This window comes from Diospyros lotus, chromosome 15 (genome assembly GCF_014633365.1).
Source record: "Diospyros lotus cultivar Yz01 chromosome 15, ASM1463336v1, whole genome shotgun sequence".
Classification (NCBI taxonomy): Eukaryota; Viridiplantae; Streptophyta; class Magnoliopsida; order Ericales; family Ebenaceae; genus Diospyros; species Diospyros lotus.
This window is the reverse complement of record NC_068352.1, coordinates 26,788,046-26,807,422: the sequence shown is the minus strand read 5'-3', so window position 1 is coordinate 26,807,422 and position 19,377 is coordinate 26,788,046. Positions and strand designations below refer to the sequence as shown.

General features: G+C 35.6%; 1 protein-coding gene across 1 annotated transcript; it reads right to left on the bottom strand.

Annotated features, from left to right (window-relative positions):
• Positions 1-509: 509 nt before the first annotated feature.
• Positions 510-17,430, bottom strand: LOC127791925 (peroxisome biogenesis protein 22). The gene is made up of 8 exons (XM_052322110.1): positions 17,172-17,430; positions 15,885-16,121; positions 15,745-15,792; positions 12,686-12,742; positions 12,505-12,606; positions 3,493-3,558; positions 1,625-1,726; positions 510-939 (listed from the first exon to the last, which is right to left on the bottom strand). The coding sequence occupies exons 1-8, from the start codon at positions 17,274-17,276 to the stop codon at positions 835-837; spliced, it is 822 nt and encodes a 273-aa protein (XP_052178070.1). The 5' UTR covers positions 17,277-17,430; the 3' UTR covers positions 510-834.
• Between the last annotated feature and the right edge of the window lie 1,947 nt (positions 17,431-19,377).

Genomic DNA, 19,377 nt, shown 5'->3' with positions numbered 1-19,377 from the left:
AAAATAATTTTATATTCCATTTCAACTTCCTATTCGCACCAACAACAAAAATTATTAGCAAAAACACAAGAAAAAAAATTGTTTTATATTAAAGTATTTTTAAAAAACATATTAAAATATTTTTTACTATCAAGTTCAAAAAATTGCTTAAACAAAGCACCACCCCGAGTGGGAGAAAAATTTTTGAGAGTCAGACAATTTGACAGACAGGATTACAGAATAAAAGTTAAAAAATTAAAATGCCATTATCCACATTACATTAAAAAAAGTACAATGCAATGTAAGTAATGACATTTTAGACTTTTAGCCCTTATTTTGTAAGTCTATCTCTCAACTTACCTGGCCCTATAAAAAAACTCCAGTGGGGTGGGGTATGGGAGAGGGTTCTATTTTAGCAAAAATAATGTTTTTCACAGCTCCAACCCATCACGTATGCCACAACATAGAAGAATATGGGAGAAACCAGAATTGTTCCACACTAAAACTGAAACCATTAAAAGAAAAATGGGTTCTAATAAACTTCTAACCTTCCAATAAGGGCAGCAAAAATCAAAAGCATCATTTTGACAACATACGTTTCAACTGGGATGAATTCCCGACAACCACTTATGCACTTTATCAGTCAGTGTCGATCAAATTTAAGCTATTCTATTTCATAAAGGCAAAACAGAAAGACAGAAACAGCTTTCTGTGAGTATTACACATTGGGTCTCTCTCTTTTAGAAATGAGCAACTGCTGCAGGGGAACGCCATGAGCTGGACCAGAACCACAACGACGAACAGGGAAACCAAAAAAAGTGAAGAACTTCTATTCATCTTTTATCGGCTTCTGCATCAATTGCATCCGAAGAACTGTTCCAATGATGGAGAGCTGAACACGTTTGCAGCAGTCCTCTCAGGTTTGACGGGCGAAACATAGAGCAGGTATTTGATGAATCTCTGCAACCAGTTAAACAGAAGAAGTTAGTTACCAGTACAAGTTAATGGAATCAGTATTGGCCGCAACCATGTAACCAGGTTAAAACCTATTTGGAGTGAGCCCACACATAGATTTTTGTGTGTTTAGTTGGTCTCAGTGGTAACAAGAAGGATAAAATCGATATTCAGTAACCACAATGCTGAAGGAATTTTACAAAATTATTGGGGGGCAATGTTAGCAATATGAGAAGCAAAAATCTTATATTGCAAACATTGCATCTTAAAGATGGAACCAATCATTTTGTAAAAATCTTTAAGAGATGAAGCATTGCACAGCAAAACATGAACCGGAAGTAAAAATCTTAGAGATGGAACCGAGCAGGAATTCAGAATGCATTAACATCCACACAAAGGACACAATCAAACATTGCAACATGATGTCTACTTTCCTTTTGATAGCACCTCCTTGGACTGTCCGACATGATATTGCAATTTTAGCTACAAAATTAGAAATTATGGTTGCTACAAAATTAGAAATCATGGTTGCTACAAAATTAGAAATCACGCAACACGTAATTTTTTTCTGTTGATTAGTGGTTAGCAATTTAGTCTCTTTCTATATTTACACAAACTACTTTAGTTGAATGTACAAATCATATGCCATATTCAATTGGAACCGTCTTAAATGCCAGAGTGAGGAAACTACCGCCAGCTGAGAGACGATTTCTGAATTTGAGTCAATATGCCAATCTGGCTCCAGTTGCCGAACGAAAGATGTTCGCCCATTCTCTGTGCTACAAAATAGAACCTGCAGTTGCATTGCACAAGACATTAGATAGCAAATCTATGAAGGAAGACCAAGCAAAAAATCTATGAAGGAAGAAAGAGAAAGAGAGGAAATAGTGCAAGGCATGTAGAAGAACTGACAAATCAGCAGATTCAACAGGAGACCAGGGATATCTTTGTTCAAGTTTATGCATGCTAAAAATTACAGAGAAGCATAATTTAACTATAATTTCCCTACCTGCTGGATGTTGACTAAAACTCCAGAATTATTTTCCAATAAGTTCTGGAAAAGCTCAACAAATGTAAAAATCTTACAGTTGAAGTGTTATGGCCTCAGATTAAAGCTCAAGTTCAATTACACAGTGAAAGCCATTTAGTTTAACCAACAATCTTCACTTGTACTCCTGATCAAAAAGGAAAGGGCAAAGAAGTTCCTTATAGGGGACAAATGCATTGGTGAGACACGGTCCGCTCATACAAACCTTGTGCTAGGACCTACATTGGAACAGTGTGCACTCTACTTAATTCTTTTTGCTAGGTGTGCTCCATACATATTCCAGTGTGATGCTTATGATCTAAGATGTGCTTTGGGCTCACATAACAAAATGATTATGCCAACAGGTGCATCTTCACTCTGCTTTCGCTTTACTAGATGTGCCTTCTGTCTTTGCGATGTAGAACCAATAGCGAGAAGAGAGGTGGGGGGGGGGGGGGTAACACAGGGAAGGGTAATAATGTCAGAGAGATAAATGGTTGAAGAATTGTAATAGCACAGAAATAGGAGATAATGGGGGAATACATAAGGAGAATGGAAAGGGGGAAAACCAAAGAGAACAGAGGAAGAATCTACTTTTCTAATACCTCAATCAATCAATATCATAACTGATTATCTCTTATAATTGCGAATTTTACACATCACATATCCATCCTACTAGAGACTAAAAATTTAAAATAAGAAACATTACCAAATAGAATACAGAATACAGAATACAGAATACTACTAAATTCCCAAATAAATAAAAATCCCAAATAGCCCCATGTATGTTCCTCAATTAATGGTGCAGGTAAATACAGCCAACCACCTTTACTTTGTCTCTGTATGCCTTGGCATTTTCCAACCAATCACTTTCTTATTTGATGTCCTCATTGTGTCAAGAAGTTCCTACGCTACCATTCTTGGAATAACTGGGAGAGAGTTTATGCACTCCAGTGTTCTGAACTGCTACATGGTTCATAAGACCTAAAAGCTTGTTAGTTTTTAAGACTCTAGACATTTTAGTTTTGTATCATATGGTGATTAACTCCCAGATATAGAAAAAGCAAGACTAACCTACCCCAAAATTAAAAGAAAATGTCAGCAAAAATAGCAAAGATATAAACTATTATATCACCAAAATTTTCAATTGATATGCAATGAACATAGAAGAGGGTGGGTCTTGGTAGTAACAATAAGGTTGTTCCTTTGGGACTGGCAGGTCACAACTTTTGAATTGTGGAAATAGCCTCTTTGCAAAGCAAGAGTAAATCTATGCACAAAAACAACCTTCCCTAACCCTTGCAAAGAGGGGAGCCTCGTGCAATGGGAATGCCCCTTGTGTAATCAACAAAGAATGTTATTCCTTTTTCAATGGGTTATCACCAAGAAATAACAATTTCAACATAACACATGAACTTCACAGAAAAAAGATGACCAAAAAACCAACCTCAGGATCACATCTCCATTGATTTACTGGAAAGAAAAATGCACCTTGTAATATCAAATAACATAAGAAATGCAATACTTGTTACCTTGTCTTTGACCAAGCCACCCGATGTAAAGACCCCAGCATTTTCTAAGGCCAGGAGAACCTTTTTCTGCATAGCATTATTCTGCAATTAATTACAAGGATTCTATTTTCTATGTATTGCATTTAAAAAGTATAGAGCAATCAGAATTCAGAAAATAAAACAAAAAAACTGATGCAGTAAGAAAGTTACGCCAAGCTGGTAATAATTTAATCTGCCACAGAAATTATGAAACAGTAAAACTGACAATGGTGGCGGATGACAATGATTATGGGTACTGAGTATAAGCACATATCAACTAACAACCACCCATAGATATTCCCATAATATGAATTACCTATTCATTGTCTAACCATACCATACAAGCTTATCCCACAGATGACACCAAAAGGCAGTTATAATGACACGTGTGAAATGCCGTTTTTGCCCTTTTTTCTTTTTGATTGGTAACAAGAACCGGTAAAATTTAGAAAACAAGGAGCAAAAAGACCATTATAGAACAGCTCTTAAGCTACATGAACTGAAAATAACAAGATGAGAAGTTTTTTTTTGCATTCCAAACATTTTTATTCTACTCCATATTCATATCTGAATTTAACACAATGAAGGTGTATTTGGAATCATATTGTGTTTCTATGTTGTACAGGTTCAGTTTCCAATATCAATTATGTGATGGAGCATAACCATATCAATTATCTTCATTCACACCATCTCACAAAACTTTTTCCATATCAAGATGGTATTGTAACTCTTATCTCATCATTCCCTTCCTAGAGGGCTGCATTAGAAGGATACTATATGGAATCATTTCTGCAAAAAAAAAAAAAAAAAATCTAAATAAATGTGATTTGATATGGGGGAAACATATTTGATGTGCTTTTCCAAAAGCTATTTTGCAAAACTTTTTTGAGAAGGGGGTATAAATAGTTTGGGCAGAATACACCATGCACCTTTGAGGTTTGCTAGAAGAACAGGGAATACCCTTCACATTTCTTGGGTTTTTCCAAGAAGAAGAAGAAAGTGAAAATTGAGAAGAAGTTGCTTTTTCCTAACAAAAGTCCCAAAAATTATAAAGAACTCCTCAAACTTAGAAACCCCTTCTTTTCTGTTTTCTGCAGCAGTTCCCTTTTTTTCAAAATGTGAAGGGTACTCCTTGTGTTTTATTGAACCTCAAGAGTGTTGGGATTGATTAGTGTTCTCAGATTACTATAGAGTAACTTGATCTTTTAATCTAAACTCAAAATATCTACTCTTTTTTTTTAATTACATACAGATTTTTTATTCAAAGGGGAAATGGTAATTATACGTATTCATCAATGACCGTCAGATGCAAGAATGGTTAGTGGAATTTCTAAAATGTGAGGTGTGCTCCTTGTATTTTCGTAAAACCTCATGGCTGTCTGGTGTAATTTAGTCAAATAGTTTTAACAGAGGTTCATTTAAGTAAAAGATTTCATACTGATGCAAAATGGGACTTTGTGTTTCTAGAAGCTAACTTAACAAGGAATAACCTGGAAGTTACAAGCTGTGAATAAGAGAGAGAAAGGGAGAGACAACGATATGTAGGGAAAAGAAAATGAGATTCTCTATTCACAGTTAGGTATATACACAGCTATAAAACAAACTCACTCACTCAAGGTACAATTAAGAGAAACAAAGCACTATGTACAACGCTACAAAGCTGCATCCTTCCAACACTTCCCCCCTCAAGCAGGCACATATGTATCATATGTGCCTAGCTTGGTACAAATGTAGTCAAGCTATAGACCCCATAATACCTTTGTGAGATTAGCCAGCTGATCATTAGAACCAATAAATGAGGTACCAATCTCTTCAAAAACCAACTTATGTCTCACAAAGTGACAATTTACCTCTGTGTATTCTGTCCGCTCATGAAAAACAAGATTAGAGGCAATAGGTAGGACAGCTAAATCAGCTGCATAGGCCTTGAATCTCCAAATCTCAACTTCTTAAGGAGTTGTTTAAGCCAAATCAGCTCACATGTGGCTAAGCCATGGCTCTGCACTAGATCTAACCACAACATTCTGCTTCTTACTCTTCCAAGACACCAAATTACCTCCAACCAAGATGAAGTAGCGCAAGGCAGAGTGTCTATGTGGGACAACCAGCCTAATCAGCATTTGTATATCAAAAATATACTTATGTCCCTTGTTCTCAAACAATGAGCCCTTACCAAGAGCACTCTTAATATACCTCAAGATACACACTAAAGGCATGCCAGTAGCTATCACAAGCGGTGTCCAAGAGCTAACTCACCACACTAACAACAAAAGAAATGTATGGCCATGTAATGGTAAGGTCATTAAGCTTTACTAATTCCCCTATATCGCCAAGGATCTTCCAATGGCTCCCCTTGTCCCATTACAAGCTCAACATTAGGTCCATAGGAGTATGTATAGGCCAAGAACCAAGCATACCAATCTCCTCCAAGAATAGTTCGAAGAGGCGCACCTCAATGCAAAGAGCTCTGTGTGGCTCCTCACCACAAAGGCACAACGCCATGCTTGAGGCACTACTTAGGCACACACCTCATGCAAGGTGCAAGGCGCAAAAAGGGCATGCCTCGTATATATCAGTGTATTAAAACCATATTTCTTGTCCATTTGTCATCTTTGATCTTATTTCTTGTTGATTTGGTTACATATTCTTTGAGGCAAATCTAACACTGTAAAAGCTAGAGGTTTACCGAATCTCCCACTTCTTGTTGAGATCCTTTGGCAATGATGTTCACTCACTGGAGAACTGCTCATGTCTGTGTTCTACTTCATTTTTCTTTCTTTCTTTCTTCTAATTTCTTTTACAATTTAGAAGAAACTAATTCTTAGCTATAATTTTGTTTCGCTGTGTTCGACTTTGATTTTTTTTTCTTTCTTCCAATTTCTTGCTAAGTAACAAATGTTTTCATTGTGTATCATACTATTTTTTTCTCTCTTCTAATTTATTTTACAATTTAAAAGAAACTAATTATTTTTCTATCACTATTTTTGTTCTGTGTTCTACTGTAATTTTTTTTTCTTTCTTCTAATTAAGAAGCTAAAGGATTGTTTTTTTCGAGTTTGAGCTTTTAGTTTTCCATTTTGAATTCATTTTCAGTTTTGCATTTTGAATGTCTGTTTTGAGATTACTGAAAACGCGTTCTTTTTGTCTGTAGCGTTTTTCGCGTTTTGAAAATTTTGAACGTGTTTATGATGAAAATAGCCAAAACAACTTTTTATTGTCTTGAGTATTCTTTACAAAATTTTTCCTTATTTTCAAAAATACATTTTTGAAAATATGAAAGTAAACACATTTTTACTGTTTTGGAAAACTGAAAACGACCTAAAAACAGAAAAGAGAAAAGGGCCTAATTGTTTCCTATAATTATTTTTTGCAATGTATTCTGCTACAATTTTTTCTTTCCTCTAACCTCCTTTGTAGTTAGAGAAACTAATTGTTTTTCTACAATAATATTAGTTGCTATTATAAGGTTGGTCATTTGTCATTTATGATTTTATGAGTTTGCATCTATCCTCTTATAGGTACATATTGACAACAATAGTGTAAAAGTATTTTGTGAGCAATTTGAATAAATGTGCATCTCATGTGCCTGAGGCTCACACTTCACCTTGTGCCTCGAGTCTAGGCCCCAAGCACTAATTTGCACCTTAGCACGCATTGCGCCTTTGACAACTATGCCTCCAAGATATCCAAGGATACTTTAAGAGATGCACACACCATGTATAGATTGAGCTACCTCATGCCATGGAAATACTTCAACTTAGCCAAATCCTTGGTCTGAAAATGAGAGCGCAAATGGGTCTTCAACAACCCAATACCAACCTCATCATTGCTTGAAATAACAATATCATCTACTACACCACCAAGTATATAACTCCCCTAGTAGAATGGTGATAGAAAACATATCGACTTCACTTCTAATCATACCAAAGGACTGTATGTCAAAATTGAAGCAACCAAACCATCACCAAGGAGACTGCTTCAAGCCATACAAGGACTTTTTCAAGCAACACACCAGTTTAGACTCCCCCTGAGCGACAAACCTAGGAGGTTGCTCCATATGCACCTCCTCTTGAAGGTCACCATGAAGAAAAGCATTCTTAATATCCAATTGATAAAAAGATCATCGCTAAATAGTAGCCATAGGAAGAAAGACATGGACAAAAGCAATCTTTGATAGCAGAGAGAATGTATCACTATAATCCAACCCAAAAATCTAAGTATAGCCCTGAGCAACCAACTGGGCCTTCAGACAATCAATGGTGCCATCTAGACCAACCTTAACAGTAAACACCCACCAACAACCAATAGCAAACTTCCCTAGAGGGGGAGGAACCATGTCTCATTAACCAACAAGGCAGACATCTCCTCATCCATAGCATATTGCCACCTGGGTTAGAAATAGCTTCTGCATCTATTTTAGGAATAGAAACGAAAGAAGAGCATATACAAAAAGCAAAATGGGCAGGTGACAAATGATGATAGGTCACCGAAAGTATAAATGGGAATATTTTACACTTATACTTGTGGGAATGGTTTTAGAACCATCAACCACAATGAGAGGAGGAAGGGAAATAGATGAATCAGAGTAGGAAAATAAAGATGTATTACCAAAAATTTGTTTTGAAGTGACAAAATCAAGAATCCAAGGACTAAGAGGGGTATGTGAAAGAATTACCAATGAATGACACGACAGAGGAAGAAGAAGCCTAGGCAACAGAGACTATGGGAGAGGATGCCTATTGAGCTGCCTACAATCGAGGATACTCTGACAACTTCTTGGCAGAGATAGTATATGTAGGGGTTGGTCTCTCAATATGAGTAGGTATCAAGCACCATTAATTGCTCTTCTCCACTCTTAGGGGCAGCAACATTGGCATAAGGAAGCTAACAATGGAAAGCATAGCAAGTATCCTTATAATGATTAGGACGATGACAACAATTACAAAAAAGGGCCATTTACCACCCCAACCATGTCCAACACCTCTACCACGACCACCTCCAGAACCAGACTCAAAAGAAGATCCATGAGTCTGAGAAGCAATAACAAACTGCTCTCCAACTGAAGCCTCAAAAAAGGATTGTGTGCCATGAAGAATCCAAGCAAACACCTCTTCCATGGTAGGTATAGCTGGACTAATCAAAATATGAGCATGAATATCCTCCATATCATCCCCAAGACCAGCTAGGGTAAGCACCATAAACAATTTGTCCTTCTATTTCATCTGCTTAGCAAGATCAGTTGTAGTAGGGAGCACAAAATTAAAATTCAACACAGCAGACTGGATTCAACCCAAATAAGTAGCCACATCTGAATCTCCCATCTGAATATAAAACAAATTACTAATGATAGTGTATAGACGCATTGTATCATTAGTATACAAGTGCAAGCATGAGACCAAATATCAAAACAAGTCTCATAAACATGAAATAAGGACCAAATCAGAACCATAGTTGTTGAAGGCGCGCCTAGGCGCAAGGCGCCAGTTCAGCGCCTCATCTAGGCTGAGGCGAGGCGATTTCAGTGAGGCGCGCGCCTTGCACGATGAGGCGCCAAGACGAGAGGCGCGCCTCATGAAACCTAGGTATAGAACCTAGGTTTTAATTAAAATCTAGGCAGCCCAATTCCTCTCCTATTCTCAGTTTCAACATATATACATTACAACATATTTACATTTCTTTAGTTTAAGTAAATGTCCACATTTTCTTTTATTTATATTTTACCTTCCATTTACTTTAATACATAAATGTAAATAAGAAAGTATCCCCCATTTTGATTCAATAAAAATATCTAAAAAATTAAAATCCATAAGAATAAGAAAATAGAATTTTGATTTTAGTACAAACTCAGGATTTAGCGATTTTACCACCCCCAAAATACATACCTACTATTTTTTGAAAAATTCATTAAAAATCATTTTAACAACAATGAATATTAGCTATCAAAATACCGGAAGATAGTTTTCAAAATGAAAACATTTTCTCATATGTCTCCTTATAATGCGCTAATCTTCCGAACTTAGAAAAATAACATTTTTCAAAATGAAAACATTTTCTTGATTGAAGGGAATGAAGAAGATATTGATCTTGATGTTGATGATCTCCTTGATGATGATTGATTAAAACTTCTTTATTGATTGTGGACTTGTAATGTTTATATGTTTGTTTAGAACTTTGCATGATGATTGGTACTTGTTTGAGTTTGAGACTTTAAGTTTGAACTTTGATGATGTTTTTAGTTTAGAATTTGCATGATGAATGAATCAACTTTGATGATGTTAGTTTAGAATTTGAAGATGATGAATCATTAATGATATGCATGTGTTATTATTGATAATTTGATAGTTTTTTATGATTTTACAAGATTTTGAGTTTTTTTTTTTAAAAGGTGCGCCTCACTTCGCAAAGGCGCGCCTCGCGCCTCAGGCTCCAGAACCCTTTGCGCCTTGTTGCGCCTTGCGCCTTTCAGAACTATGATCAACACCAATTGACTGCCATAGCAATGTAACCAACTGTGCATCCATCATATCCCATAAATTCATATTTGATTCAGCGACATCAGATAACTGTTTGCTCAAATGATCACTTACACCGTGTCCTCGAAACCGCATTTGGACAGAGGCAGACCCAAAGGAAATTCTAGCCATACAATTTGTCAGTTGTAATGGCAAGAATACTGGAAAGTGATGGTACAGTCACTGGAGAAGACGACCTAACCACTCTAGAATTTGACGAGGCCATAGTTCAAACCTGAGACAACGAAATCAACCAGAAATAGGCTGATCGAAATCACCTGAGACAAACTCACGAATTCTCAGATTGAAGAAGAATCAACAGAGATGCACAAACTGAGATCAAATCACGTGAACCAACCACAGGAGTTCAAAACAGATTGAAAAGGTGATCAGATTGCTCCAGATCAATTGTTGAATCAAGATTGATTATTTACAAAACAGGGAAGATTGCACAAATCTATTTCACAGAAACCCTAAGTTACGAAAGCTCATGCTCTATGGCTCTGATAACATGTGAAGAAGAGAGAGAAAGGGAGAGACAATGATATGGAAGGAAAAGCATATATGAATTCTCTATTTACAGTTAGGCATATATACAGCTACAAAACAAACCAACTCACTTGTCACAGCCCAAGGGTTGTTATGTAATTAGAATGAGGCGGTATGTAATTAGAATGAGATGGCAAGGTTGGCGTGGTGTAACTGAATCAGCAACTTGGCACATGGCCGCCCACTTGGCACATGGCCACTTGGAGCTTCTAGAAAGGTAGTTAGAGAAGTCTCTAATGTAACCAACTCCTATAAATAAGAAGCTGATCATGAGGATGGGGATATGTGAGAATCAATACACAAGTCCTTTCCCTCCCAATTCGATTTCCAATTTCTCTCTCTATTCTCTTCCTTTCCCTATCTTCCTAATTCCCTTTTCCCGCCAAGTTTTCTTCCAAGAACTCGGAAGAACCCTTAGTCAGATCCAGAGGTCTGACATCACTCAAGGTACAACTAAGAGAAGCACAGCACCATTTACAATACTAAAAAGCCGCATCCTTCTAACAAAAGCAAACTCACAAACATCAAGTCCTTGCAAGTTGAAACAAAAGCCCTAGCAGTCAAAAGTTGCATATATTAACAATATTGCCAACCCTAAAAGGAGTGACTTGAATCCAGTGGAGTACAATATGAGTGATGATGCTAGCAAGGTTGATGGCCTTTTAGAAAATATGGTGGGCATTGAGGTTGGGATGGGAGAGAGCTACCACTGGCAACCCAATGTTGTCTGAAAGTCAATGGAATAACTCTCGAAGGTATCTAGGAGTCACCACCCAAATCATAAACACCTTCTAGGAGTTGTCAACATGCTGGTGACTCACAAAGGTTGTCAACAACAGATGGGTGGGGAGAAAATATAAAAACTAAGAAAAAAAATACAAACTTGAAACCAAAACAAAGTTTTTTTTTTTAATGAAAAAAAAAAACTAAACACAAAATTAAAGCTGAAAGCTCTATCAAACGACCCCTTGTAGATTTTTTTTCTTTATATTTTGAATTTAAGAACTCCAGCACAACACAAATTAACAAGAAAAGTCCATGGTACCAATGAACAACCATAGTTACTAGGAATGTGGTATGTTTCGTATTTGTAGTAGGAGAACAGGTATAAGGTACGTTAATATGCCAATTTTGTTGTACAAAAGGGATAGACTTAATTAGTTTGTTATTCCAGTTTGTAGTGCGTTTTATAGTTGTACTCAGGTCAAAATTAGTTGATTGATACTTTACTATTATCAAAACTAGTTTGTGTTGTTTATACTTTTGCATTGTTTGTTTTTTTTAATTCTTTGTTATGTTCTTGTACAACTTATGCATTGAAGAATTTATGCAACAAACGCAGGTTTGAATGTAATTCAAAATACAATAGAATATACAAGAAAGTGAACTAGGCAAGGTTACTTTTCTCTAATTTTCCTTGAAAATTATTCTAACTTTAAGTTTATTCCCTAGTTCTAATATTTTATATCTGAATTCATGCACTGCTTGGGATCCCCCGTTCTTGGGAATCCAAATCACATTCCTTGCAATCTAGGGATACAAAAGAACTACAATCTAGAACACTTGATCCAAATCACGGTTCCAGTGGGGGGAGGGAACCTAGTAATTATGTGAATGATTATTAAGTCAAGCTAGCAATACTTTACACTGGGAGGATGCCAGGAAATGGACACAGAACCAAATAAGACAAGTCAACAAAATGTAGAGGCACATTAGGAAATGCGCCCGGGACCAAATAAAACAACTCAAAACAATGTGTAGACTAGATTTCCGAAGGAATACATGCAAGGCTTGCTCAGGCACTGCAAAGCTGTATTGTATGCAAGCAAGGATCATTTCTGGTAGGTTACAACAACAGATATCATTAAGAAAAAGGAGTGTATGATGATTAATAGCACAAACACCAGAAAAAAGTAGAAATATTTGCACTCACTTCACTTTCATCATCCAAAACTCTTTCCATGAGATAAAGATCGCAGAATTTTGTAATTTCCAACAGTACTTCCAGCACAGAGGATCTCACAGTTGCTTGTTTCTGCCCAGAAGGAATTAAGCAGAATGTCATTCCCTTTTCTGATTCATGTAATAAAGAGACAGACAAAGAATATCACCACCTGAAGCTCCTCAGGAGTAGTTTCCTCAAGGACTACACCAACCAACCGGCAGGTTACCTTGATAAGGAAAAACAACGAAAGCATTAAAACCATAGATTAAGTTAAATAATATGAAGGTTAATCTATCTGAAAGTTCTTAAACACAAATCAGATGTTTACCCATTTCAACAGGGCAATGTGATAATTTAAGCAAATTCATACATATTGGGGAACTCATGAATATATTTTCATAATTACATCACAATTATTTCATTATTATTATTGTAGGCAGCTGCAGCAGACGTATTACCATTTTTGTTTGCAGTTGCTTTTGTTTATATAATTACTTAGCAGTATTGTTAGTGCCAACAACAAAAATTGAAACCTAGAGTACGAAAAGTTGTGTGTAACAGTGATTGTTACTATCTGCACCATGCATGAGGTTGAAAGTGCATTAAGTTTAGCACTGGGAACATGACAAGAAATAAATTAGCTAAAGGATTGGAACACAATTATCCATCAAGTTTAAAGAAGCAAGGGAAGAGTGGAAATTACATTACAAAAGCTATGAATCTTATAGTAACCATAGCTAACCAGAAAATATAGTGTAGTTCACATTTTCTGGAGAAAAATTAATGTGCCCAATTAAAAACACTAAATACCGAAATTGTAAATGAAAAGGACCATGTATTTGAATTTTCAGCAAAAATGCAGAAATCAAGTTTATATGACTACAACAACAAAACAGACCTTAATCCCACTAGGTGGGGCAGAAATCAAGTATATGAAGAGGGGCGCGGGGGGGGGGGGCAAAGAAAACAGGAAAAGCAAAGTTTATAAATGATAAAATCAAAAATGAAAGTAAAATAAAATAAAAAAGTCAAAAAAGAACGGAGACACTTAAAATGATTTTAGTGTGGCATCAGATGATCCATTGTTGTATGCAATGAACTTCTGGCATTATTTTTCTAACTCCATTAGCATTTTGCATTACCAATGACTTTCAGACCTTGATAACGATTTCATCTTATGTTGTCTGACTTTTGTTTTTCTCATCCCTTGCCTTTCATTCAACCCCTTCCTCTGCTTATTAGCCCCCTTTCCTCATCAACAAAAAATTCCATAATTCTTGAATCAGAAACCCTTAAAATTTCCATTATCCGAAGTTTATAAATTCTTTAGATATAAGCTGCATTTCAAGATATCCAACATGTCCCTAGAAAAGATTTCCCACAAAGGCCATTTAGGGACAGCCAACAAGAGTCCTCAAAATGTCCTATCTTATGAGATTTTATTTTCGGACTCCGATAAGCTTAACAAGTGGCGGACAGGCTTTTACTAGTGCTGTGTTCAGGCACAGAAAGGCCAAAAAGAAGAATCTATGCAAGCAATACTAAGTAGAACTTTCAGCCTGAAATTATTTTTTATATTCATTTATTGATAGGTAAAACTTTTTTCTTTTCTCCTTTTCATTTTAGCAGTTTAATGGATTTGGCCATAAGTCTATTTATCAGCCCATTTCCATCTAAACCAATAAGGTACCCCTTTCACGGACTTTAGCATGAAATGGTTGTGTTTCAATTGAGTTCCCAGCCTTCGAAATATGCAATCTGATCAGGCAGAAATCCCAATCAGAAAAGGCCAAAAAGTGGAGAAGAGAGAATTGAACTAGACAATGTAATTCCTTATATTTGTTTAAGTTATAACAGGAGTTTAACATTAACACTATGGATTTCTCCATATATTGCTCATATGAACAGCACCTAAATATTCTAAACAAACAAATAACTCCAACATAAACAGGTGAGAAAACTTGTACAATCCCATGTGGCTAGACTGTAGCTGATCATTATTAAACCATCATGGAGAAACAAAAATGGTAATACGTCTGCTGTAGTTGGAAAGGTCACCGTGGAACAGATCACAAGTGGAGTGGGAGAAGAGTCACAAAGGTTGGCCAAAGCTCTCACGCACCAATGAATCCATGGTGCATGACTACAAGTTAACCTTCCAGGTTGTTGCTCTTCACTGGCAGGCTCACTTGAGTTAGGCGATCCCTCTGACGGCATCTCCCTTTCTCATTCTCCCTTTCATCGGATATTTCTGGTTTGATAACACAACACACACCAAACCTCTATTTCTTCTCTTCGGAATTCTAGTCTGTTCTTTTATGTGGGCTTAGGGCTATTAATAGTTATTATATTACGCAATTAGTTTTGTATTTGTTCATTCTTTATTTTCTTTATAATATATTATTTTTTTCAGTATTGTTACAACAAAATGGCTTCTGCAAAGTGGGAAAAAAAAGATCCAACTAAGAAATATAACTTTTTTCCAAGGTCCCAAAAATGTTTGTTTGAACATTATCCACTTTTTACAAGTTCCAAAGTTATGTGTTTGAACATTATTATAAGAATTTTATTTGAGAGCATTTTAGATGTTTCGTATATATTAATTTAATTATCTTTTTCATGTCAAATATAACTTTTTACAAGTTATTTATAATCTAAGAAATATAACTTTTTTCCGATATCCCAAAAATGTTTGTTTTAACATTATCCACTTTTTACAAGTTCCAAAGTTATCTGTTTGAATAGTATTAAAAGAACTTGTATTTAAGAGTATTTCAGATGTCTTATATACATAATCTAGTCATTTTTTCATGTTAAATATATATAGCACCTGTTTTGCTCAGGCGGGGGCTTTTTTGGGCACCTAATGCTCCAGGCAATATAATGTCAATATTGCCTTAACAGCTCCTTTCCCATCTGACTACCTTGAGTTTGATTACTGAGAAATATTTCTAAAGAGCAAAATTTTGGCCTTTTTCCTTAGAAGAATTGATCAAAAGGAAACCTTCCTGGTATGAATAAAATCTTCTAATTCATTTGAAAGAATCAAAGCCTAAAGGAAACTTTCAATTATGAGAGGGGGAAATTCGATCAGAAACTAATAGATAACAGACTATAGAATGGAATCTTTGTTTACATTGAGCAGCCACTATTAAATAAGAAAATTACAAGTAAAATTAAACAGATAGTCCGTGCACCAGAGAATGCCACTAGTGTTTAACAAATTACCTTCCTTCCTTCACTCAGCTTCTGTCTAACTATTTGTCCTAAAGTCGGCTGCGTGGAAATAAATAATAATTAAGAATTAGTTATAAACCAAATAAGTACAGAGCAGTGCAATATTCCAGAGTGGCTAGAAAAAAACATACCTGTATGGGCTGGAAGAACTCATCAATAACATTTTGTGCTCGTGCGTCCTCTAGGGATGAGCAAACTCCAGAAGATGGCAAATTTGCACTTGAAAGATTACTTACGCCAGAACTACTAGGTGTAGGAGTTTGCAGTTTAGGTTGCCTTCTTTGAGGTCCACCAGGCGATCTCATTAGTCTCCAGGTAAAGAGTATAGCAATGGCAAGCCCTGCTAAAGCCCCAACAGATCTTGAATCCTGCAACCAATTAGAAGGAAATAAAAAATGTCAAAACTTTCCACATTCATATTATCCCAAGTATAAATGTATATGATCTTATAGGTGTGATATGTTTACTTCCCAAGATAACTTTTACTCAAATTTGAGAGAACTTTCAACTATTTGCAGAAATTTTCACTACTTACATGTCTCATTTTATGCAAAAAAGAAGAAGATTTTGGTGTTTAAATTTCCTCCTCCTTACATTACTTGAGAGGGTTAAAGTCAATACTGGGCATTCTTTGCAAAGACAGTTCTCCCTTTTCCTGGTCAAGAACAAACTTCTAACTGTCTCCAGTTATTCAACTAATAAGGGAAAAGACGCACCTTGGGGAGGGAGATTAATAATTGACCATCAAAGCAACTGTCGACAACTAAGATGACATTTAATCAGTATCAGAAGATGCTCTTCCTTTGGCTTCTAAAGTCAATATCCCTGCTGATACACTCTCAATAGCAAGAAATACTTCCAGCATGCAAATGAAACACCACCAAAGACAACAAACGACAATGAATCGCAGAACGGACAAAAAGACAAGAAACAAATGTGGAGAAGTAGAGACATCAACTAAAAATCGAGAAAGGAATTACAGGCCGTGATTTTCCTTCAATTTTCTGTTCTAAATATGGTGCTCTATGACCTTATCAAAATATTGAATAGCTGAACGGAAGTAATCAAAATCAGACCTCTCTTCTCCTTTATTACCCTTCCGTTTCTTTTTCCTAGTTACAGAAGCTACCAGCCTTCAGTTCCTCTAAGAACAAGTGTCATGACATATCAGCATCTATCACGAAGTTCCAGCATTCAATTCCTTCCAATGTTTCACTAATTTCCTTCCAAATTGTTCGCACCACAAAGAGAATCCAATTCTTTCAGAATTCGACAATTCGTCAAACAAATCAACTAGAGATTACCAAAACAGCCGGGGAAAAAAAAAAGCTGAAAAAAGGAACGGTTCTTCGACACAAGAGAGATCACACAGATGCAACAGTAAAATTGAAAGAAGGAAAGAGAATTGAGAGACGAACGAGATTGTCGAGGGAGATCGAGAAGAGGTTGGACATCTTGAGGGTGAGGTAAGCCCCAAATCTCTTGATGAGCTGCACCAAGTCTTCCTTCGAGGATTCAGCCATGTCCTGAACGAACACAGTACGATACGACGCCGTTCTCTCCCCCGAGAATTCTTAACCTCTCATGACTTCTTCCGCTTTGTGCTTCGAGTTCTCAGATCTCTGTCGTTCGATCGAAGAGAGAGAGAGAGAGAGAGAAGGAAATGTGAAAGAAATGTGAAATTTCTTTGTTCTTCTTTCGGCCGTGTCACGGCGACAGGGGCAAGTTGATCGTACGGAGACGTGCATAGAACCTATAAAAATCAACGGCTGGGAATTAGCTAGATAATCAAGAGGGAAAATGGAAAAGACGTGGACCGTGAAAAGCACAAAACGACGTAGTATCACCCAACTTGCGCGTCACTTTCAGCCTTCTGCTTCTATTAAACTTCTGCAAAAGAGATGGGAGACTCATCTTTTAGGCGAACCTGGTTACTTTCCCCGTGAGGCTTATCCAAGCATATCAAAGTGACAAAAACGCCCCCTGCCACTATATTCTCTACAGTTACTCTTCCTTCTCTTCTATGGCTATCGCCTTTCTCATCTCTCCTTCCTTTTCCGTCGCCATCGTCATCTTCACCTTGCATCTCTTCGTTGCACGATCTCGCCTTTTGCCCGTTAATTATCGCTACATTCATTATGACAAAAGTCAACGATGAATGCAATGACAATCAATGAGCGAGAAGTAAGGCAATGCAAGACAAAAAGCAAAGAAAATAATAAAAAATGAGAGATAAGAAAGGAGGCGACCATGAAAAGAAAAAAAAAAAAAAGCAATTTCAAATGGCATTTTCGTTATTTTAGAATCTTTCGATAACCCTCTTGATAAGCCTCTCAGAGAAAGTAGTAATTTTCCTAATTAGGCATGTCTATTTCCCATTACAACAAATATTATTTATTTGATATTTATTATAAGAAATTATTAATTATTAGAATTTGCCCGATACTAACGGTCTCTTGGCTAAGAATATTAAAATAGGATTTTTTTATATAGTAATATTATATTTAAAATTTCATTCAATAAATATAAATTAAATTAAATTGAAAATAATAATTTAACTAAAGTGAGATTATATAATACTCACTGAAGGATGATTTTATATAATCCCATTATTATTGTGCTATAAACGTTTGAATGAACATTTTTTATACCTGACTATATGAACAAAATATAAAATTTTAAAGTATCTAACATTAATAATTGTATTAGCTTCGAACCATTTCCTCTGAATTCGATCTCCTCTCAATTAAACTATCTCAATTATGAGTTAACCATAGAATGGACTTCCTTGAAATCCTCAATGGCAGTTATTCTTCTTGGCTACAAGATAGACGCTTGGTAGAGGCCCCCGTTAATTGGGCTGGGCTGGTGAATTAGTTTTGAAGTATTTCTAATCAAGGTAGAAATAAGAAACCAAATCCAAAGTAGAAATAGGAGATTCAGTTGAGTTGTTAACTTATTATTTATAAATTGATCAATACCTCCTCAAGTAATTATATTAAAAATACATATAATATTTAATTATTGATGCGTAAAATATCAAGATTTTATATATCAACTATTAAAATTCATTATTTTGGATTCTTATGATGCACTTGTTTGAGTGCACTATAAGGGCAGATCTATAAGTGAGCTGTCTTAGGTAGTGTATTATTAAATTCAATTTTTTTATGTAAAAAAAATTAATAACAACCCAACCTAAAACAAATTAAAGTTCACTTCAAATTTTATGATGTGCAATTCTCCACTCTTGATCATAACCCATTTATAAATAAAAAAATTGTAAGCCCGAGACAAAGTTTATTCAAATTTTATCATTAATTTCAAAAAAATTCAAATAATAATTTTTTAAATTAAATTTTATAATTAATTTTAAACTCAAATCCTATCATTAATTACATAAGAATTTTATTGTATTATCTTTTTAAAATTTCAGCCTCCGCAAGGTAGATTCCTAGATTCGCCCTTGCATGAATAATCAATTGACAGTATTTGAATAAATTGATTGATTTGTTATCCCATCTCAATAATTAAAAAATATGATGTTTGGTCTTTGATAAAAATTATATATATCTTAACTATTAAAAATAGTTAGTTTAAACATAACAAATCAGTCGACCTATT

Coding starts and splice junctions, on each gene's coding strand:
- LOC127791925 (XM_052322110.1), bottom strand. CDS start 17,276: ATGGCTGAATCCTCGAAGGAAGACTTGGTGCAGCTCATCAAGAGATTT. Junction 12,743..15,744: donor AGCTGAGTGAAGGAAGGAAG/GTAATTTGTTAA, acceptor TTCCTTATCAAG/GTAACCTGCCGGTTGGTTGG. Junction 12,607..12,685: donor CTACTCCTGAGGAGCTTCAG/GTGGTGATATTC, acceptor CCTTCTGGGCAG/AAACAAGCAACTGTGAGATC.